We start from the raw sequence: 23,601 nt of genomic DNA, 5'->3' as shown, positions 1-23,601 counted from the left end.
TTAGTGGGTAAATATGTAGGGATATGGGGATAGGGCCTGGGTGGGATTGTGGTTGGTGTGGACTCGATGGGCTGAATGGCCTCTTTCTGCACTGTAGGATTCTATGATTCTATGATTGATCCAAAAACATCCACTCCCTCCACCACCGACACACAGTGGCAGCCGTGTGTACCATCTACAAGATGCACTGCAGCAACTCACCAAGGCTCCTTTGGCAGCATCTTCCAAACCCACGACCACTACCATCTAGAAGGACAAGGGAAGCAGCTACCTGAGAACACCACTACCTGGAGGTTCCCCTTCAAGTCACTCACCATCCTGACTTGGAAATGTATCACCATTCCTTCAATGTCGCTGGGTCAAAATCCTGAAACTCCCTCCGTAACAGCACTGTGGGTGTACCTACATTTCAGGGACTGCAGAAGGTTCAAGAAGACAGCTCACCACCACCTTCTCCAGGGGCAATTATGGATGGGGAATGAATGTTGGCCCAGCCAGCGACACCCACATTTCAAAATGTGGGTGTCAAAGGGCGGCACGATAGCACAGTGGTTAGCACTGCTGCTTCACAGCTCCAGGGTCCCGGGTTCGATTCCCGGCTCGGGCCACTGTCTGTGTGGAGTTTGCACATTCTCCTCGTGTCTGCGTGGGTTTCCTCCGGGTGCTCCGGTTTCCTCCCACAGTCCAAAGATGTGCGGGTTAGGTTGATTGGCCAGGTTAAAAAAATTGCCCCTTAGAGTCCTGGGATGCGTAGGTTAGAGGGATTAGCGGGTAAAATATGTGGGGGTAGGGCCTGGGTGGGATTGTGGTCGGTGCAGACTCGATGGGCCGAATGGCCTCCTTCTGCACTGTAGGGTTTCTATGAAAATGAATAAAAATACCTGAAAACCTCACAATCGCACCTCCCACCCTCGCCTCACCTCCCTCATTTCCCAATTGTCTCCAAAGCCTCAATCCTTCCCCCTCGAGACCCACATCACATCCAACACATTTTCACTCTCCTTCACAGTGCTGGGTTGGACTGTTGGACGTGTCGGAATGATTTCTCAGGGAAGTAGCTCGTTATTTCTGCCTCATAGACGTGGAGAAAGTGCCAGAGTAAATATGCAAAATATTTCCACAGCCGGACACGGGTTCGCAGCGTTGAGATGAAGGATGGGGGACACACGTGGAGAGTTTTTATTGGCCTCCCTCTTGGTGAGACCTCGGAGATTGCTTCATTTTCCAGTACCTTTTCCCCAGCACCTCCGGGTGGTCCGATATCTCCGGCAGGTCCAAAGCGACCCTTGGGACCTTCGGGGCCGTCCTCTCCCCTGGGACCGGCTGGACCCAGCTCCCCCTGGCAGGAAACAAAACAAACAGAAATCAGCCGACTAAAAGCAGAATACTGCGGCTGCTGGAAATCTGAAATCGAAACAGAAAATACTGGAAAATCTCAGCAGGTCTGATAGTGTTTGTGGAGAGAGAGAGAGACGCAGTTAATGTTCCAAACTCAGTCCTGTGGCGGGGTCATCCAGACTCGAAACATTAACTCTATTTCTATCTCCACAGATGCTGCTAGACCTGCTGAGTTTTCCAGAACTTCCTGCTTAGTTTCAGAAATCAGTCACTCTGGAAAGAGCTGGGGCAGCGAGTTCATGGAGTGTTTAATTACAAGACGTTCTGCTGGCCAGTGTCATGGGCAGTGAGGGCTGGCTGGAGTGAGGTGTAAGGAGGGTGAGGGACACAAACAGTGAGCAGCACGCAGGGTGTAGACCTCAAATACTCCTCACGGCAGGCACTGAGTCAGGGCTCCCACCCTGAGTGGGACTGTGAGCAGATTTGGATTCTATCTGCTCCCCTTCCCCACCGCTCCTGTCCAGCTTTGTCCAGTCTCGAGAATTCCGGCTCACGACGCCATTCATTTCTCACCTCGACATTCCAGAATATGAATTAACTTTTTGGAAAGTAGAAATTGTGAAATATTTTGGATTGCTTTATTCTTCTGGTGACAGGATCTGGACAGAACACCAATTCCTGTTTGAATAAAGCTCCTTTTGTGGACTGGTTTGGATTTACAGAGTGCCGGGTTTCACCAATGTCATGTGGAAAGTGTTTGGAGCTCGCTGCGGGGCTGCTGGGCATTGTGGGGTGGTGCGTGTCTCACACTAACCATGACACTAAATGTCTCTGACACAGCGATTACCTCCCAGCAACAAGAGCTCAGTTTCGGGCACTTGGCAGCGCCATGGTGCAGGAATCGGTGAGGGGTCGGAATCCACCCACGAGTTAACACTCACTGGCCAGAAAGAACTGCCGTGAAGTCACAGATCACCAAGAACTGAGTTGATGAAATACACAGTAAATATAATGAGAGTGAGAGAGAGATGGACAGAGAGAGAGAGTGAGATGGACAGAGAGAGAGAGCGAGATGGACAGAGAAACAGAGTGAGATGGACAGAGAGTGAGAGAGATGGACGGAGAGAGGGAGTGAGATGGACAGAGAGAGGGAGTGAGATGGACAGAGAGAGAGAGCGAGGTGGACAGAGAGAGAGAGCGAGATGGACAGAGAGAGAGAGTGAGATGGAGAGAGTGAGAGAGAGATGGACAGTGAGTGGGAGAGAGATGGACAGAGAAAGAGAGAGTGCGATGGACAGAGAGAGAGCGAGATGGACAGAGAGAGAGAGCGAGATGGACAGAGAGTGAGAGAGAGAGATGGACAGAGAGAGGGAGTGAGATGGACAGAGAGAGAGAGAGCGAGATGGACAGAGAGAGAGCGAGATGGACAGAGAGAGAGAGTGAGATGGAAGAGAGTGAGAGAGAGATGGACAGAGAGAGAGAGTGAGATGGAAGAGAGTGAAAGAGAGATGGACAGAGAAAGGGAGTGAGATGGACAGAGAGAGAGAGCGAGATGGACAGAGAGAGAGCGAGATGGACAGAGAGAGAGAGCGAGATGGACAGAGAGAGAGAGCGAGATGGAAGAGAGGGAGAGAGAGATGGACAGAGAGGGGAGAGTGATGGACAGAGAGAGAGAGAGAGATGGACAGAGAGTGAGAGAGAGATGGACAGAGAGAGGGAGAGAGATGGACAGAGAGAGAGAGCGAGAAGGACAGAGAGAGAGAGCGAGATGGAAGCGAGTGAGAGAAAGATGGAAGAGAGTGAGAGAGAGATGGACAGAGAGAGGGAGAGAGATGGACAGAGAGTGAGAGAAAGGTGGAAGAGAGAGAGAGAGATGGACAGAGAGAGGGAGGGAGATGGACAGAGAGGGAGAGAGATGGGCAGAGAGAGGGAGAGAGATGGACAGAGAGAGGGAGAGAGATGGACAGAGAGAGAGAGAGCAAGATGGACAGAGAGTGAGAGAAAGATGGAAGAGAGAGAGAGAGATGGACAGAGAGAGGGAGGGAGATGGACAGAGAGGGAGAGAGATGGGCAGAGAGAGGGAGAGAGATGGACAGAGAGTGAGAGAGATGGACAGAAAGAGGGAGAGAGATGGGCAGAGAGAGGGAGAGAGATGGACAGAGAGTGAGAGAGATATGGACAGAGAGAGGGAGAGAGAGATGGACAGAGAGAGGGAGAGAGATGGGCAGAGAGGGAGAGAGAGATGGACAGAGAGAGGGAGAGAGAGATGGAATGAGAGAGGGAGAGAGATGGAGTGAGAGAGGGAGAGAGAAGGAGAGAGATGGAGTGAGAGAAGGAGCAAGATGGAGAGTGATGGAGTGAGAGATGGGGTGAGAGAGGGAGCGAGATGGAGAGTGATGGAGTGAGAGATGGGGTGAGAGAGGGAGAGCGATGGAGTGAGGCAGCTTAATGAAAGGATTCAGGTGACCTGTATATTTGGTGCTGTGTTTCACAGGACAGTGATTGGTTTGTTGGTTCTGAACTCCTGGTTGCCTGTTCTGAAGTTTTAATTTGATTGGTGGAATCAGGAAGCGTTTGTTAACATTCTGCCTATCGGTGGTGAGTGTGGGGCCGCAGGCTTCAGTAAACGTCAGTGAGTTTCTGTCTCTGGACTGGATGATGCATCTCCTGGCAATGTTGCTGAATCATCATTACAGCACTAGATCCAACTATCCACCACACTCGGCCACTGCACACTCAGTGAGTGTAAGTGAGGATGTGAGTATTAGTCAGTGTGGTAGCACAGAGCTGGGGCACAGTGGGAAAGTGCGCAGAGACATGGGAGTCACTTCCACACCGTGGGAATCTCCATCATTCTCCAAGGTTGTGATTGGGATGCCTGGCTCTTCCGCCTTACTAAACAATCGTCACCAAGAACTGGCTCGCAGTTTGCACAGAAAAGCGGAGGGAATATTGGAATGCCAACCAAAAACACGGGTGATAATGCCAGGGCCAGAGGTGAGGAGGGCGGCGCAGTGGCGCAGTGGTTAGCACCGCTGTCTCACAGCGCCAGGGACCCGGGTTCGATTCCAGCCTTGGGTGACCGTCTGTGTGGAGTTTGCACGTTCTCCCCGTGGGTTTCCTCCGGGTGCCCCCATTTCCTCCCACAGTCCAAAGATGTGCGGGTTAGGTGGATTGGCCGCGCTAAGTTGCCCCTTAGTGTCAGGGGGACTCGCGAGGGTAAATATGTGGGTTTATGGGGATAGGGCCTGGGTGGGATTTCAGTCGGTGTGGGCTCGATGGGCCAAATGGCCTCCTTCTTCACTGGAGGGATTCTATAATGTAATTTCTCAGAGGATTCATCGGGAATGAGGACTTTGCTCTTTGAGTGCGTGCTGCACAGTTATATCCTGCATTTTCTCATCATTCTCATGATGGACTCAGTGACTGGCCCAGTCTCTGGAAGTGTGAGAGACAGAAACAGGGAGAGCAGCCGTGACAGATTCTCCCCCCAAATTCCATGTGTGTTGCTAACATTCAGTGACTTTATTCTCTCTCACATTCACCCTTTATAAATCCCTGGTTAAGCTCTAGCGAGAGTGTTGTGTCCAACTCTGGGCCCCACACTTTACGAAGGATGTCAAGGCCTTAGAGAGGGGGTGGAGGAGATTTACTAGAATGTTCCGAAGGATGAGGGACTTCAGTTCATGTGGAGAGGCTGAAGAGACTGGGATTGTTCTCCTCAGAGCGGAGACAGTGAATTGAGGCATTCCAAATCAGGAAGGGTGTTGATGGAGTAAATGAGGAGAAAGTATTTCCTGTGGGAGGCGGGGGGGGGGGGGGGGGGGGGGTGGGAATTGTCTTAGGCAGTGAGTTGGTGAAAGGGAAGCAGGTTCCTGGGTTATTTTCAAAAGGGAATGTTTGAAAGTGAGAAATGTTGGAGGGCTCTGGGGGAAGAGTGCGAGGGAGTGGGATCCAGCAGATGAAGGTGGTCTGAGTGGCTTCTCTGTGTGCTGTAGGGTTGTGCGCTGGTGTTGCAGTGTTGAACGGCAGGGTACGGAGCAGGAGAGTTACTCACTCGGTCACCCTTAATCCCCATGTCGCCTTTGAATCCAGGGAAGCCATCTTCACCCTGAGGGAGCAGAGAGAGGGAGGAATGAGATTCACCACCAGCTGTCCACATGGCAACGCCACGCCAACCGAAACATCCCCCACCCCCCCACCATTAACCAGAGATCACTCACTGACTCTCTCGCAATGCACACTCACCCGATACCCCGCCCCCGATACCCCCTCTCCCAAGCCCCCCTGATACCCACCTCCCAACACCCCCCCCATGCCCAACCCCTCCCGATAACCCCCTTGCCCGAAACCCCCCCATTAACCAGAGATCACTCACTGACGCTTGCAAAGCACACTCACCTGATACCCCGCCCCTGATACTCCCCGCCCAATACCCCACTCCCAAAACCCCCCGCTCCCAACCACCCCGACAGCCCCCAGCCCGACACCCCCCCACGCCCGACCTCCCTCCCACGCCCGACCTCCCCCCTCCCGCCTGACCCCCCCATCGCGAAACCCCCCTGCTCGACACGCCGACCAACACCCTCCACCTCCTGACACCACCTCTCTCCCCTTCCCGGCCCCCCGACGCCCGACACATGCGTGATGTGAGGTAGCAGCTCTGTTTGTTCCCAGGATCTGGAACAGCCGAAACCTCGGAGCCGGGCTCAATAATCTGGTCCTTACCTTCTCACCTTTGTGTCCCATAAAACCCCGAACACCGTCTGCACCCTGAAAACAGAACATCAGAACATCAGAACTAGGAGCAGGAGTAGGCCATCTGGCCCCTCGAGCCTGCTCCGCCATTCAATAAGATCATGGCTGATCTTTTTGTGGACTCAGCTCCACTTACCCGCCCGCTCCCCATAACCCTTAATTCCTTTACTGTTCAAAAATTTATCTATCCTTGCCTTAAAAACATTCAATGACGTAGCCTCAACTGCTTCACGCTGCGGGTTTGGCTGTCTGTAATGTCCGCTGTGCTGGGACTAACTTCATGTTTCCCACCCAGGACAGGGCATTGAGACTGGAGACACCTGGCACAGCCCCCTCCACCCTGCCCGACTCACCCCACACGTCCCACTCTGGAATTCCCACAGGAACCTCGGGGGCCCCATCGTGCCCCTGCCCCAGTGCGGCTGCTTTGGACAGAAGGGAGGTTAAACCGGGTGGGTGCCCAGGTGCCCACCACACCCCACCTGGGTGGGAGGGGGTGGAGAGGTGTGGGTGGGGGAAGGGTGCGGGGTGAAGGGCGGGGGTTAGTTCCATACTGATGTTGCTCTCGGTGAGGGTGGGGGTGCGGTCCCTAACCCGGCTTCAACATTCTGTCCCGTGTGTCACAGAAAGTGAATAACCCCTGCTGACCTTCTCACTGACCTTTCACACACACGGACCACCGCACACTCTCTCTCACACGGCCTCAGACCCTTGCTCTGGCCCGGGGGGGGGGGGGGGGGGGTCTGGAATTTGCTGCCCACAGAGGCTGCAGAAATCCTCCCCACGCTTTGCCCAGGAGCTGATGCTGTCTCCCTAGGTCCAAACCCAAGACTGGCATTCGACTGGTTCGCTCGTTTGTGGCTAGCACAGACACAGCTGGCTGAATGGCCTCATTCTGGGACACACATTAATCGAATTGAACCAAGAACTGGTCTTTTAGAACAATTGAGATGGAAGACTGGATTGAAGAGGCCTGGCGCAGCAGGCCAGCTGGCACGCTGCCAATCTGGCTGCAGATGCCATGTCTGACTCAGTCTTGGACAAACACAGCACCTGGCAACCGGACAGGTTACTGCAGACCCCCAATGGCCATTGGCTCGGATTGGGATACAGCCCACACCGTCCCGACCGCTCCCGCATGCCGCACTCCCCACCAGCGTCCAACTGCATTGCCTCGAGGTGAACTGCAATCCACAAAACTCCCATTGTTCCGAAAATAATTTACATTACAAATCCGATTTTTAATTTCAAGTTCTCTTTGTGCCAGAAGCCACCCACTGGCTGGTTGCGAATTCACTCCAAGAAATTTCCAAACCCCAAACTGTATCCAGCAATGCCGCAAACCATCAGCTCTGACAACCAACTGCCCCTGAAACCATGTGAGTCAGTGTGTGTGGGACCTGTACCCCAGTGAGAGTCAGTGTGTGTGGGACCCGTACCCCAGTGAGAGTCAGTGTGTGTGGGACCTGTACCCCAGTGAGAGTCAGTGTGTGTGGGACCTGTACCCCAGTGAGAGTCAGTGTGTGTGGGACCCGTACCCCAGTGAGAGTCAGTGTGTGTGAGACCCGTACCCCAGTGAGAGTCAGTGTGTGTGGGACCCGTACCCCAGTGAGAGTCAGTGTGTGTGGAACCCGTACCCCAGTGAGAGTCAGTGTGTGTGGGACTCGTACCCCAGTGAGAGTCAGTGTGTGTGGGACCTGTACCCCAGTGAGAGTCAGTGTGTGTGAGACCCGTACCCCAGTGAGAGTCTGTGTGTGTGGAACCTGTACCCCAGTGAGAGTCAGTGTGTGTGGAATCCGTACCCCAGTGAGAGTCAGTGTGTGTGAGACCCGTACCCCAGTGAGAGTCAGTGTGTGTGGGACTCGTACCCCAGTGAGAGTCAGTGTGTGTGGGACCTGTACCCCAGTGAGAGTCAGTGTGTGTGAGACCCGTACCCCAGTGAGAGTCTGTGTGTGTGGAACCTGTACCCCAGTGAGAGTCAGTGTGTGTGGAATCCGTACCCCAGTGAGAGTCAGTGTGTGTGAGACCCGTACCCCAGTGAGAGTCAGTGTGTGTGGAATCCGTACCCCAGTGAGAGTCAGTGTGTGTGAGACCCGTACCCCAGTGAGAGTCAGTGTGTGTGGGACCCGTACCCCAGTGAGAGTCAGTGTGTGTGGGACCCGTACCCCAGTGAGAGTCAGTGTGGGTGGGACCCGTACCCCAGTGAGAGTCAGTGTGTGTGGGACCCGTACCCCAGTGAGAGTCAATGTGTGTGGGACCTGTACCCCAGTGAGAGTCAGTGTGTGTGGAACCCGTACCCCAGTGAGAGTCAGTGTGTGTGGAACCCGTACCCCAGTGAGAGTCAGTGTGTGTGGGACCCGTACCCCAGTGAGAGTCAGTGTGTGTGGAACCCGTACCCCAGTGAGAGTCAGTGTGTGTGGAACCCGTACCCCAGTGAGAGTCAGTGTGTGTGGGACCCGTATCCCAGTGAGAGTCAGTGTGTGTGGAACCCGTACCCCAGTGAGAGTCAGTGTGTGTGGGACCCGTACCCCAGTGAGAGTCAGTGTGTGTGGGACCCGCACCCCAGTGAGAGTCAGTGTGTGTGGAACCCGTACCCAAGTGAGAGTCAGTGTGTGTGGGACCCGTACCCCAGTGAGAGTCAGTGTGTGTGGGACCCGTACCCAAGTGAGAGTCAGTGTGTGTGGGACCCGTACCCCAGTGAGAGTCAGTGTGTGTGGGACCCGTACCCCAGTGAGGGTCAGTGTGTGTGGGACCCGTACCCCAGTGAGAGTCAGTGTGTGTGGAACCCGTACCCCAGTGAGAGTCAGTGTGTGTGGGAACCATACCCCAGTGAGAGTCAGTGTGTGTGGAACCCGTACCCCAGTGAGAGTCAGTGTGTGTGGGACCCGTACCCCAGTGAGAGTCAGTGTGTGAGAGAGTCAGGGTAGGATGTCTGCCGATGATTGCACAATGTTCAGCACCATTTGTGACTCCTCAGATACTGAAGCAGTCGGTGTCCAAATGCAGCAAGACCTGGACAATATCCAGGCTGGGACTGACAAGTGACAAGTAACATTCACACCAGACAAGTGCGAGGCAATGACCGTCTCCAACAAGGGAGGATTTAACCATCACCCCTTGACGGTCAATGGCATTACTATCACTGAATCCCCCCTGTCAACATCCTGGGGGTTACCAATGACCAGAACCTGAAGTGGATATATACCTGCCAGAGCAGGTCAGAGGCTGGGAATCCTGCAGCAAGTAACTCACCTCCTGACTCCCCAAAGCCTGTCCATTGTCTACAAGGCACAAGTCAGAAGTGTGATGGAATAATCCCCAATTGCTTAGAACATAGATAGAACATTCCAGCGCAGTACAGGCCCTTCGGCCCTCGATGTTGCGCCGACCAGTGAAACCAATCTAAAGCTCCTCCAATCTACACTATTCCAATATCATCCATATGTTTATCCAATAACCATTTGAATGCTCTCAACGTTGACGAGTCCACCACTGCTGCAGGCAGGGCATTCCACGCCCTTACTACTCTCTGAGTAAAGAGCCTACCTCTGACATCTGTCCTATATCTGTCACCCCTCAATTTAAAGCTATGTCCCCTCGTGCTAGCCAACACCATCCGAGGAAAAAGGCTCTCACTATCCACCCTATCTAATCCTCTGATCATCTTATATGCCTCTATTAAGCCACCTCTTAACCTTCTTCTCTCTAACGAAAACAACCTCAAGCCCCTCAGCCTTTCCTCATACGATTTTCCCACCATACCAGGCAACATCCTGGTAAATCTCCTCTGCACCCTTTCCAACGCTTCCACATCTTTCCTATAATACGGCGACCAGAACTGTACGCAATACTCCAAATGTAGCCGCACCAGAGTTTTGTACAGTTGCAGCATGACCGCCTGGCTCCGAAACTCAATCCCTCTACCAATAAAAGCTAACACACCGTACGCCTTCTTAACAACCCTATCAACCTGGGTGCCAACTTTCAGGGATCTATGCACATGGATACCCAGATCCCTCTGTTCATCCACACTACCAAGTATCTTACCATTAGCCCAGTACTCTGTAATCCTGTTCTCCTTCCAAAGTGAATCACCTCACACTTTTTCGCATTAAACTCAATTTGCCACCTCTCAGCCCAGCTCTGCAGCTTATCTATGTCCCTCTGTAACCTGCCACTTCCCTCCGCACTGTCTACAAATCCACCGACTTTAGTGTCATCCGCAAATTTACTAATCCATCCTTCCACGCCCTCATCCAGGTCATTTATAAAAATGACAAACAGCAGTGGCCCCAAAACAGATTCTTGCGGTACACCACGAGTAACTGAACTCCAGGTTGAATATTTCCCATCAACCACCACCTTCTGTTTTCTTACAGCTAGCCAATTCCTGATCCAAACCACTAAATCACCCTCAATCCCATGTGTCCGTATTTTCTGCAATAGCTTACCATGGGGAACCTTATCAAACGCTTTGCTGAAATCCATATACACCACATCAACCGCTTTACCCTCATCCACCTCTTTGGTCACCTTCTCAAAGAACTCAATAAGGTTTGTGAGGCACGACCTACCCTTCACAAAACCGTGCTGACTATCCCTAATCAAATTATTCCTTTCTAGGTGATTATAAATCCTATCTCTTATAATCCTTTCCAAAACTTTGCCCACAACAGAAGTAAGGCTCACCGGTCTATAATTACCAGGGTTGTCCCTACTCCCCTTCTTGAACAAGGGGACAACATTTGCTATCCTCCAGTCTTCTGGCACAGTTGCTGTAGACAATGATGACACAAAGATCAAAGCCAAAGGCTCTGCAATCTCCTCACTAGCCTCCCAGAGAATCCTAGGATAAATCCCATCCGGCCCAGGGGACTTATCTATTTTTACCCTTTCCAGAATTGCTAACACCTCCTCCTTATGAACTTCAATCCCATCCAGTCCAACAGCCTGCATCTTAGTGCTCCCCTCGACAACACTGTCCCTCTCCAGTGTGAATACCGACGAAAAATATTCATTTAGTGCCTCTCCTATCTCTTCAGACTCCACGCACAACTTCCCACTCCTGTCCTAGACTGCCCTAATCTTACCCTCGTCATTCTTTTACTCCTGACATACCTATAGAAAGCTTTAGGGTTTTCCTTGATCCTACCTGCCAAAGACTTCTCATGTCCCCTCCTGGCTCTTCTTCACTCTTTCCTTAGGTCCTTCCTGGCTAACTTGTAACTCTCAAGTGCCCCAACTGAGCCTTCACGTCTCATCTTAACATAAGTCTCCTTCTTCCTCTTCACAAGAGATTCAACCTCCTTAGTAAACCACAGTTCCCTCACACGTCTGCTTCCTCCCTGCCTGACGGGTACATATTTATCAAGGACGTATAGTAGCTGTTCCTTGAACAAGTTCCACATTACAATTGTGCCCATACCCTGCAGTTTCCTTCCCCAACCTATGCCAGCTAAATTGCGCCTAATCGCATCATAATTTCCTTTCCCCCAGCTATAACTCTTGCCCTTCGGTATATACCTATCCTTTTCCATTACTAAGGTAAACGTAATCGAATTGTGGTCACTGTCACCAAAGTGCTCACCTACCTCCAAATCTAACACCTGGCCTGGTTCATTACCCAGTAATGGATGGGTGCAGCTCCAACAGGACTCAAGAAGCTCAACACCATCCAGGACAAAGCAGCCCCGCTTGATTGGCACCCCATCTACAAACATTCACTCCTTCCACCATTGACACATGGTGGCAGCCACGTGTACCATCTACAAGATGCACTGCAGGAACTCACCAAGGCTCCTGAGGCAGCACCTTCTAAACCCACGATCACTTCCACGTAGAAGGACAAGGGCAGCAGATACCTGGGAACCCCCCCCCACTCCAAGTCACTCACCATCCTGACTTGGAAATATATCGCCGTTCCTTCACTGTCGCTGGGTCAAAATCCTGGAACTCCCTCCCTAACAGCACTGTGGGTGTACCTACACCTCTGTAGCAGTTCAAGAAGGCAGCTCACCACCACCTTCTCAAGGGGCAATCAAAGGTGGCCAATAAATGTGAGGCAGCCAGCAGAGCCCATGTCCTGTGAATGGGTTGAAAGGAACCCGTTCGCCCTATCCCGGGGTAAACTCCGCCCTCGGGGTTCATGGTCTCCGCCGGGGATTGATAAGGAAATGAAACTTACCTTGACCCCGCGTGGTCCTGGGTAACCGATGGGACCCTGTGGCCCTGCTGCACCCTGCAGAGAGAGAAGATAAAACTCAGAGGGAGATTTGATGAGATTGGAAAGATTGTGAGTTCTCCCTGATGATGGAGGAGTGTTGTTTCATTGAGGGAGGGAATTGCAGGAAAGGGTCTCCCTCGGTATTCACCATGGCTCAGTGACAGATAACGGGACGGAGAAACTACAGTGACGGCACTGGTGGCAGGGGTGGGGGGATGGGGGGGTTGGGATGGGGGGGGTGGGGTAGGGTGGAGTGGGGGGTTGGGGTGGGGGGTGGTTGGGGTTGGGGAATGGCGTGTGTGTGAGTGAGGCAGTGCACACGGTGACATGGTGTGGGGCTGGGGGGAACCCAGGATACACGGTGTGGATCTGGGAATGGGGGGGTGCAGGGGACATGGTGTGGGGCTGGGGCGTGGGGTGGGGGTGGAGGCACAGGGTATATAGTGCAGGGTCTGGGGTGCGTTGGAGGTGGGGGGGGGGCGGGGCGCAGAGGGCAGCAGACAGACCCAGTGTACACAGCGCGGGGCCGGGGGGAGGCAGACAGACTCAATGTACACAGCGCGGAGCCAGGGGGAGTGTGGACAGACCCAGTGTACACAGCGCGGGGCCGGGGGGAGTGTGGACAGACCCAGTGTACACAGCGCGGGGCCGGGGGGAGTGTGGACAGACCCAGTGTACACAGCACGGAGCCAGGGGGGAGTGTGGACAGACCCAGTGTACACAGCGCGGGGCCAGGGGGGAGTGTGGACAGACCCAGTGTACACAGCGCGGGGCCAGGGGGAGTGTGGACAGACCCAGTGAACGCAGCGCGGGGCCAGGGGGAGTGTGGACAGACCCAGTGTACACAGCGCGAGGCCGGGGGGAGTGTGGACAGACCCAGTGTACACAGCGCGAGGCCGGGGGGAGTGTGGACAGACCCAGTGTACACAGTGTGAGGCCGGGGGGAGTGTGGACAGACCCAGTGTACACAGCGCGGGGCCGGGGGGAGAGCAGACAGACCCAGTGTACACAGTGCGGGGCCGGGGGGAGTGTGGACAGACCCAGTTGTTGCACAGAATCCAGAACAGGAATAGGTTAAAGGGAATGAAAGATGGAAACAGCGACGGTGAACATACCGGGTTTCCCTTCTCTCCTGTGGGGCCTTCTTTGCCGGGATGACCCTGTGACACAGAGAGACATCGTCAAACCTTCGAGCCACAATTCTCTGCCAGTCAGGTTCAGCACTCACCTCTCTGATCCCACTGCCCGCTCTGTGCTGGTGATACGTCACCAGAATCTGATTTCAGGGTGGGGGGGTGTTGGAGAACTGGAGGAGGCCATTCAGCCCCTCAGACCTCTTCCCCACTCACTCAGATCTCCATTGATCCGTACACAAACTCCACACTCTCACCTTGCTCCAGGTCCTCCAACCAACCAGTGCAGAATCCCATCAAGCTCAGCTTTGATAATGGGGAAGATGAGGAGAAGTTTTTAATGCAGCGAGTTGTTGTGATCTGGAAGGTTCTGGCTGACAGGGCGGTGGAAGCAGATTCAACAGGAACTTCCAAAATGAAATGATCACAGAGAGATTTCCATGGCACTGGGGGAGGAGCAGGGCGACAGAGAGACCAATCAGATAGCTCTTTCACAGGGCTAGCACAGGCTGAATGGCCTCTTGGTGATGAACCATTCGCTGAATTGACAACATTCCAGGTTGGGCAGTTAGAATTAGAATTCCGTTTCAAAAATGACAATGAAGCCCTCAGGTTAACAGAAAAACCCATCTGGGTCACTAATGTCCTTTAGGGAAGGAAATCTGCCGTCCTTACCCGGTCTGGCCTACATGTGACTCCAGAGCCACCGCAATGTGGGTGACTCCCAACCGCCCTCTGAAGCTTGACCTCACTCAGTTGTACAAAACGAGTGCCTGGAACTCGTTGCCAGGGGAGGTAATGGAAGCAGATACGATAGTGAGTTTTAAGGGGCGTCTGGACAAATACATGAATAGAATGGGAATGGAGGGATCTGGTCCCCGGAAAGGTCGTTCAGTCGGGCAGCATGGTCAGTGCAGGCTTGGAGGGCCGAAGGGCCTGTTCCTGTGCTGTAATTTTCTTTGACCTTTCGGAGTGCAGCAAGATGATAAATGTGGTGACATTCAAATCCTGAAAAATCTCCCCAGGCGATGGAAACATTTATATTAATGATTTGGATGAGAATATAGGAGGCATGGTTCGTAAGTTTGCAGATGACACTAAGATTGGTGGCATAGTGGACAGTGAAGAAAGTTATCTCCAATTGCAACAGGATCTTGATCAATTGGGCCAGTGGGCTGACGAATGGCAGATGGAGTTTAATTTGGACAAATGCGAGGTGATGCATTTTGGCAGATTGAACCAGGGCAGGACTTACTCAGTTAATGGTAGGGCGTTGGGGAGAGTTACAGATCAAAGAGATCTAGGGGTACATGTTCATAGCTCCTTGAAAGTGGAGTCACATGTGGACAGAGTGGTGAAGAAGGCATTCGGCACGCTTGGTTTCATCGGTCAGAACATTGAATACAGGAGTTGGGATGTCTTGTTGAAGTTGTACGAGACATTGGTAAGGCCACACTTGGAATGCTGTGTACAGTTCTGGTCACCCTATTATAGAAAGGATATTGTTAAACTAGAAAGAGTGCAGAAAAGATTTACTAGGATGCTACCAGGACCATGATGGTTTGAGTTATAAGGAGAGGCTGGATAGACTGGGACTTTTTTCTCTGGAGCGTAGGAGGCTGAAGGGTGACCTTATAGGGGTCTATAAAATAATGAGGGGCATAGATCAGCTAAATAGTCAATATCTTTTCCCAAAGGTAGGGGAGTCTAAACCTAGAGGGCATAGGTTTAAGGTGAGAGGGGAGAGATACAAAAGTGTCCAGAGGGGCAATTTTTTCACACAGAAGGTCGTGAGTGTCTGGAACGAGCTGCCAGAGGTAGTAGTAGAGGTGGGTACAATTTTGTCTTTTAAAAAGCATTTAGATAGTTACATGGGTACAGAGGGATATGGGCCAGATGCCTAATTGGGATTAGCTTAGGAGTTTAAACAAAAAGGGCGGCATGGACAAGCTGGGCCGAAGGGCCTGTTTCCATGCTGTAAACCTCTATGACTCTACCCTGCTGGTGTAACCACCCCCGCCACTGTAAACCCCCCACCACCTACCCCCTCCCCCCGGCCAGTGTAACCCCCCCTGCCAGTGTAACCCTCCCCGCCAATGTAACCCCCCCTGCCAGTGTAACCCCCCTGCCAGTGTAACCCCCCTGCCAGTGTAACCCCTCCGCCAGTGTAACCGCCCCGTCAATGTAAACCCCCTGCCAGTGTAACCCCCCCATGCCAGTGTAACCCCCCCATGCCAGTGTAACCCCCCCCATGCCAGTGTAACCCCCCTGCCAGTGTAACCCCTCCGCCAGTGTAACCACCCCGTCAATGTAAACCCCATGCCAGTGTAACCCCCCCATGCCAGTGTAACCCCCCCCATGCCAGTGTAACTCTCATCTGGTGGTGAACATAAGAGCTAGGAGGAGGAGGCCATTTGGCCCCTCGAGCCTACTCCATCATTCAATACGATCATGGCTGAACTGATTGTGGTTTCAACTCCACTGAGCTGTCACCCTCCCCATCTCCCCCCCCAAACCCCTCACAAACCCTGCCCTCACACACCCTGCCCTGCCCCCGGCCCAACCTCCCTCCCGGCCCCACCGCCCCCTGCACCCCACAAGTCCCGCCCCTGCCCTCACCCACCCTGCCCTGCCCCCGGCCCAACCTCCCTCCCGGCCCCACCTCCCCCACCGCCCCCTGCACCCCACAAGTCCGCCCCTGCCCCACACACCCTGCCCTAACCCCCCCGGCCCCACCCCCTCAGCACCCGCCCCCTCAGGATCTTGTTTCAATGGGATCACCCTTCATTTTTCTGAACTCCAGTAGGTATAACCTGCTCCATCTTTCCCCACAGACAATCCCTTCACCCCAGGAATCCGTCCACTGAAGCTTCTCTGAACTGTTTCCAATGCAATCTCTCCTTTATTGGGTCAGTAACCTTTCATGTGGCATCTTACCAAATGCCTTCTGGAAATCCAAGTACACCACATCCCCAGGTTCTCCTTTATCCACATTGTTCGTTAATCCTTCTAACCTAGAAGTGTTCTCATAAATTACTCAAACAAATTCCCTTTCAAAATCCTGTCGACTCTGCGTAATCACATTCGTATTTTCTAAATGTGTTGGTGTTACTTCCTGAATAATGGACTCCGACATTTTCTCTGTGACACACGAGGCTAACGTCTCTTTCTGGAATAGAGGTGCTGGGTCAGTAATTTTGGAACCTGCTGGGACCTCACCAGAATGTGGGCAATTTTAGAAGACCACCCCCGATAGATCAACTGCCCCCGCCGTGACTACTGTTAAAATTCAGGAATGAAAGCCATCGAATCCAGGGGACTTTTCAACATTTTGTTCTACTCGTTTTCTCAGCACCTCTTCCCGAGTGATTATCATTGCTTGAAGCTCCTCCGTCCCTTTTGCCTCTTATTCAATATTCTGGAGATACTTCCCGTATCTTTCGCAGTGAGGACAAGACTCAAAATTCCTGTTCAACACTTCCGCCTTTCCCATTATTAATTATCCAGTCTCACTCGTTAATGGACCCACTTCATTTACTCTTCTCCTTTTTAAGATACTCACAGAAACCCTTACTCTCATTTCTCATTGCTCACCAGATAGAGAATCTGGTGAACTGGTGCGGCAACAATAATCTCTCCCTCAATGTCAACAAAACGAAGGAGATTGTCATCGACTTCAGGAAGCGTAAAGGAGAACATGCCCCTGTCTACATCAACGGGGACAAAGTAGAAATGGTCGAAAGCTTCAAGTTTTTAGGTGTCCAGATCACCAACAACCTGTCCTGGTCCCCCCCATGCCGACACTATAGTTAAGAACGCCCCACCAACGCCTCTACTTTCTCAGAAGACTAAGGAAATTTGGCATGTCAGCTACAACTCTCACCAACCTTTACAGATGCACCATAGAAAGCATTCTTCCTGGTTGTATCACAGCTTGGTCTGGGCTCCTGCTCTGCCCAAGACCGCAAGAAACTACAAAGGGTCGTAAACGAAGCCCAGTCCATCACGCAAACCAGCCTCCCATCCATTGACTCTGTCTACACTTCCCGCTGCCTCGGAAAAGCAGCCAGCATAATTAAGGACCCCATGCACCCCGGACATTCTCTCTTCCAACTTCTTCCGTCGGGAAAAAGATACAAAAGTCTGAGGTCACGTACCAACCGACTCAAGAACAGCTTCTTCCCCGCTGCTGTCAGACTTTTGAATGGACCTACCTTGCATTAAGTCGATCTTTCTCTAAACCCTAGCTATGACTCTAACACTACACTCTCTCCTTTCCTTCTCTATGAATGGTATGCTTTGTCTGTATAACGCGCAAGAAACAATACTTTTCACTGTATGTTAATACGTGTGACAATAATAAATCAAATCAAGCTTCCTTAATTATTTTGTTCGTCATTCTTTTAAGATTTCCAAAATCTATCCAAGCTCCTGACTGACTCCCCCCACCGCCCAATGCAGCACCCCCCTTAACCCCTAACCCCCACCCCACTCAGTGCAGCCCTCATCCCCCCACCGCCCAATGCAGCACCCCCCTAACCCCCCCCCCCCCCCCACTCAGTGCAGCCCTCATCCCCCCATCCCCGGCCAGTGTGACTCTTCCCTGGGGTGACTCACCGGGGGTCCATCTGCTCCGGCTAATCCTGGCAGACCGGGTTTGCCGGTGGGCCCCTGTGGATTGAAGCAGAGGAGATTGGCGATAAGACAGAGACACAGAGACACTGGACCGGAGCGGTAAGGAATCCTTTTCCTGTACACGAGAGTTTAACCGACACTTACTTTCGTTCCGGGAGGTCCGATTGGTCCCTGTGGCCCTGGGAGACCCTGTTAAAGAATAGAGGAAGAAGCATGACTGAAGCTCGGAGACTCAGAGTCGGAACAAATGGAGACGGCGTTCCATAATTACATCTTATAATTTAGAATGCTTCCAATGTATTACATGGAATTACACTGAATTTACAACACACAAACAGGCCATTCGGCCCATCTGCTCTGTGCTGGTGTTTTGGATCTACATGTGTTTCCTCCCAATCTCTCTTCCACTCACTCTATCACTCTATTCCTTTCTCCCTCGTGTGTTTATCCAGCTTCCCATTAAATACTATTCATCCCAACCACTCCCTGTGGGAGCGAGTCCCACATTCTCCCCACTCCACGTGGGAGTGAGTCCCACATTCTCCCCACTCCCTGTGGGAGCGAGTCCCACATTCTCCCCACTCCCTGTGGGAGTGAGTTCCACATTCTCCCCACTCCCCGTGGGAGCGAGTCCCACATTCTCCCCACTCCCTGTGGGAGCGAGTCCCACATTCTCCCCACTCCCTGTGGGAGCGAGTCCCACATTCTCCCCACTCCCTGTGGGAGTGAGTTCCACATTCTCCCCACTCCCTGTGGGAGCGAGTTCCACATTCTCCCCACTCCCTGTGGGAGCGAGTCCCACATTCTCCCCACTCCCTGTGGGAGCGAGTCCCACATTCTCCCCACTCCCTGTGGGAGCGAGTTCCACATTCTCCCCACTCCCTGTGGGAGCGAGTCCCACATTCTCCCCACTGCCTGTGGGAGTGAGTCCCACATTCTCCCCACTCCCCATGGGAGCGAGTCCCACATTCTCCCCACTTCCCGTGGGAGCGAGTCCCACATTCTCCCCACTGCCTGTGGGAGTGAGTCCCACATTCTCCCCACTCCTTGTGGGAGTGAGTCCCACATTCTCCCCACTCCCTGTGGGAGTGAGCCCCACATTCTCTGCACTCTCTGGGTAAAGATTGGTTACATCAGTGACTGCTGCATATTGATGGCCCCAATTTTGTGTCTTGCCCACAAGTAAAAACATTCTCTCCCGTAACTGAGACCACATTGGGTCACTCCTGTGTCTGCTCTTTTCATAATAATAGGAACAGAAGTCGGCCATTCGGCCCTTGAGGCTGTCCCATCATTCAACAAGATCATGGGTGCTCTGTGATCAAACTCCATTTACCCTGTCACCTTAACTCCACTGTCTGCCTCCAATCCAAATTAACAATTTATCAACATCTGTTACTATTTACAGAAGAAAGTTCCAAACGTCTCCCACCCTCTGTGCACAGAAATGTTTCCTCATTTCCTGCCAATTGTAACCTCTCAGTTTGGGAATGATCCTTGTCAATCAATTTTGGATCTTTCCTAGTGCCTCTATGTAGTTGTATAATATCGAGACCAGGCCTGTGCTCCAAGTGTAGTCTAACAAAGGTTCTACAGAAGTTTAATATAACTTCTCTGCTTTTCAATTCCATCGCTCTGGAAACGAATCCAAGTGTTTGTTTTTTATGAGCTTATAAACCCATGTGACTATTTTTACTGATTGTGTATCTGTTCCCCCAGATCCCGCTGACCCTTCACCCCATTTAGAATCAGCATTTCTGAGGGATACGGGGCATCTTTATCCTTCCTGTCGAAATGTACTGTCTCACAATCATTTTATGAACATCCGCTGGGAGTTTGTTGCAATCCTCCGTGTTAACTTTACCCTCTGAACCCTCGTTCCAATTTGGTGTCATCCGCAAATTTAGAAATTAGAATCATAGAATCCCGACAGTGCAAAAGGAGGCCATTCAGCCCATCGAGCCTGCACCGACAACAACCCAACCCAGGCCCTATCCCCGTAACTCCATGTATTTACTCTGCTAATACCCCTGACACTAAGGAGCAATTTAGCATGGCCAATAAACTCTAACCCGCACACCTTTGGAGTGTAGGAGGAAACCGTAGACCCCGGAGGAGAAGCGTGCAGACATGAGGAGAACGTGCAAACTCCACACAGACAGTCATCCAAGGCCGGAATTGAACCCGGGTCCCTGGCGCTGTAAATTGTGGCCGGACTGTTCCGACCGTCCATGCCGGTGAGATCTTCCGCTCCCGCTACCCCGCCGCGGCTTTCCCAGGGCCGAGGGACTGCATTCAACCCTGTTGACAACAGCGGGACCTGAAGATCCCTCCACCGGCCAATGGCGGGTTGCCTCCTGCTGCAGTGACCAGGGGGCGGGTTGCGCGGGAAACGCTGCTCTGTATTTCTGATGCTGAAGTCCAAGCATTGATGTAAATTGTGAACAGCTATGGCCCCGGTATCGATCTTTGTGGAACACGGCTCCCAGTTGCTGCCACTCTTTTCCATTTACTCCCACTCTCTGCTTTCCGTCTTGAAACCAGCTGGCAATCCATCCTGTCCCTTTCCCCTGAGTCCCACATCCTCTGACATTCATCAGTTTATCATCGAACATCTGATCAAATGCCTTTTAAAAACCAGATAAATTATGTCCATTACCAGTGTCTATTCTCTGTTTGAAATTGATAAATTCTTGATTTCTCGAGGAATTAAGGGCTATGGGGAGAGAGCGGGTAAATGGAGTTGAAATCAACCATGATTGAATGGTGGAGTGGACTCGATGGGCCGAATGGCCTTACTTCCGCTCCTATGTCTTATGGTCTTATGGTCTTATGGTTACCTCCTCAAAAAATCCAATAGCATTGGCCAAGCAAGATCATCTTTTTTGAAACCCATGCTATTGGTTATTGTATTCACATTTTAAGATGTTCGTGATTTCTTTATTTTTCCTCTCACTGTCGACAGTCTCGGGACCAGCCTCCCATCCATTGACTCTGTCGACACTTCCCGCTGCCTCGGCAAAGCAGCCAGCATAATCAAGGACCCCACGCACCCCGGACATTCTCTCTTCCACCTTCTTCCAGCAGGAAAAAGATACAAAAGTCTGAGGTCACGCACCGACCGACTCAAGAACAGCTTCTTCCCTGCTGCTGTCAGACTTTTGAATGGACCTACCTCGCATTAAGTTGATCTTTCTCTCCACCCTAGCTATGACTGTAACACTACATTCTGCACTCTCTCCTTTCCTTCTCTATGAACGGTATGCTTTGTCTGTATAGCGCGCAAGAAACAAGACTTTTCACTGTGTGTTAATACATGTGACAATAATAAATCAAATCAAAATCAAATCAAATCAAGACATGTTCTGACCCCTCCTGAAATCTCGGCGTGACATTCGCTCTCCATCGATCCTCTGGTTGGATGGATTTCTTTCAGAATGCCTCCTTTATCATTTCTCTAGATTCTTTTCAATTCTGGGATGCAATCTGAACACTCCAGGGATTGTTATCTCCCTGAGTCTGGTTAGTTTATTTAACTAATGGCACAGTGGTTAGCACTGCTACCTCACAGCGCCAGGGACCCAGGTTCGATTCCCGGCTCGGGTCACTGTCTGTGCGGAGTCTGCACGTTCTCCCCGTGTCTGCGTGGGTTTCCTCTGGGTGCTCTGGTTTCCACCCACAGTCTGAAAGACGTGCTGGTTAGGGTGCATTGACTGTGCTAAATTCTCCCCCAGTGTTACCCGAACAGGCGCCGGAGTGTGGCGACTAGGGGATTTTCGCAGTAACTTCATTGCAGTGTTAATGTAAGACTACTTGTAGCACTAATAAATAAACTTTAACATTTCTCCTCTCTTTAGATTGAATGTGGATACTTCTGGCAAAGTCCTCCGTCCTTGCTCACAGCTGGGATTCTTCGGGAATGCTGAGAGAATGGAGTTTTGGCTGGAATTCCGGATCCTCCATTCCCGCTCGCAGCCGAGCGGGTTCGGAGAAGATCGGAGAATCCCGCCCATCATTTCTATTCTCATCTTCCAATGTCATGTTGGACCTCAGTGCTGCCCCCAGAGGCTGACAGGAGTCAGTGGTGGGCACTGACGGGGTTACAGCCGGGGCGGTCACTGTCGTTTGGGGCTCGCTCCAACACACGGCCACACCAAACCCCGCTTAGCGACGCTGTGAACAGGTCAGACCACAGAGTAGGGACTTGGTCATCATTCGCAAACTCCAGACATTGGAAAATAGAGTCCTCACAATCTCACCTAACGTGATAACACAGTAACAGAGAATTCACCCTAAACTGGCCAGGGAGAATGTGAAATGTGGAAAAGCAGATCAGAAATATATCTGTCGGGTCCTCAAACCCCTGGAATGACGAGTGGGTGGATGGGACTGGGAGGTGTACCTGGCACAATGGCTCCTCTATACAGTCTATCGAGGCGAGTGAGAATTACCTGAGCTCCTGGGTTCCCTTGCTGCCCTGGGGGTCCCGGTTCACCTTGAGGACCCTAAAGACACAAAGAGAGATGTGAGATTAATCCAGCACTGCACAGAAACGCCAGTTTGCAATTGTTTCGACATGTTATCCACAAATGCTTCTTTGCAACATCAGGTGAGAGTCAGAGAAGGTGCGTGGGGGGTTTTGCTGCCAAGGAACCATCAATCTCGCTCTGTCACTCACTAACCCACTTCAGGCAAGTGGCAGCTACAGCTGATGGATAGAAATTCTGGGTGGGATTCTGTGATTGTCACGGTCAGTGCTATTGTCAGGACGTACCTGGCTACCCTTAGGCCCGTGGTGCCCGTCCATTCCCGTCACTCCCTGAAAAACAAAGAAAATGCCGGTAAAATTCAAGGAATCACCCGACACGTCCGAGGACCCACATTTTGAGAATGTTCCCACAAGACCCATCACTAACAGCCTGTATATTTTGCGGAGATTCACAGTGGTCGCCATTAATGCTTTGCTGAAACTGAGGGCAAGTGTCTGGAGTCTGCAACTGTGCAGAATAATGCGGAAATCCAGATGTTGCGGTCAGTGGGTCAACAAGCCAAGAGTGTGTGGGTCACGCAAAGGGCAATCTCCACTGCAGCCAGGAGTTGATGAGAGAGTCACTTCTCTGCAGTTCAGTGGAGTAAAAGTTTTTTGAAAGAGTTTCTAACAGTTTCTAACAGGGACAAAACGGCCACAAAACACACCCACATCTTTGTTTCAGCTTGCTGCCTCATACAATCAAAATCATTTCTTTCACTATCTGAAACTGTCAGTGTGAAGTGAGGGATCGGAAATGTTCTGAACTCATTGGGTTTGGTGAAATGGGGGTAACTCCAGTGATTCACTCTTCACTGAAATCATCAGTAATGCACAGAAAGATGTCACTCTTTCATTTTAACCAATAACTTCTGAATTAATAACTTTCCAATTAGCTTTGTGTAATTGGTAAAGTGACTGATATTTTATAATTTCAGTGAAACCACCGGAAAATGGTCAGAGTTTTGTGTTTAATTTTGTCCCAG

General features: G+C 51.8%; 1 protein-coding gene across 1 annotated transcript in view; it reads right to left on the bottom strand.

Moving 5' to 3' along the window:
• The window catches only part of col5a1 (procollagen, type V, alpha 1), a 160,251-nt gene that overhangs the window by 93,810 nt on the left and 42,840 nt on the right, over window positions 1–23,601 (bottom strand). The window contains exons 13-21 of the mRNA XM_078226156.1: window positions 22,862–22,906; window positions 22,539–22,592; window positions 18,232–18,276; window positions 18,070–18,123; window positions 13,435–13,479; window positions 12,281–12,334; window positions 6,067–6,111; window positions 5,396–5,449; window positions 1,232–1,339 (exon numbers count right to left, since the gene is read on the bottom strand). Coding sequence (XP_078082282.1) covers window positions 1,232–1,339; window positions 5,396–5,449; window positions 6,067–6,111; window positions 12,281–12,334; window positions 13,435–13,479; window positions 18,070–18,123; window positions 18,232–18,276; window positions 22,539–22,592; window positions 22,862–22,906 — 504 coding nt within the window. The remainder of the gene's footprint in view (window positions 1–1,231; window positions 1,340–5,395; window positions 5,450–6,066; window positions 6,112–12,280; window positions 12,335–13,434; window positions 13,480–18,069; window positions 18,124–18,231; window positions 18,277–22,538; window positions 22,593–22,861; window positions 22,907–23,601) is intronic.

Source organism: Mustelus asterias, chromosome 13 (assembly GCF_964213995.1).
Source record: "Mustelus asterias chromosome 13, sMusAst1.hap1.1, whole genome shotgun sequence".
Taxonomy (NCBI): domain Eukaryota; kingdom Metazoa; phylum Chordata; class Chondrichthyes; order Carcharhiniformes; family Triakidae; genus Mustelus; species Mustelus asterias.
The sequence above is the reverse complement of the archived record's forward strand: the minus strand, read 5'-3'. Positions and strand labels throughout refer to the sequence as shown.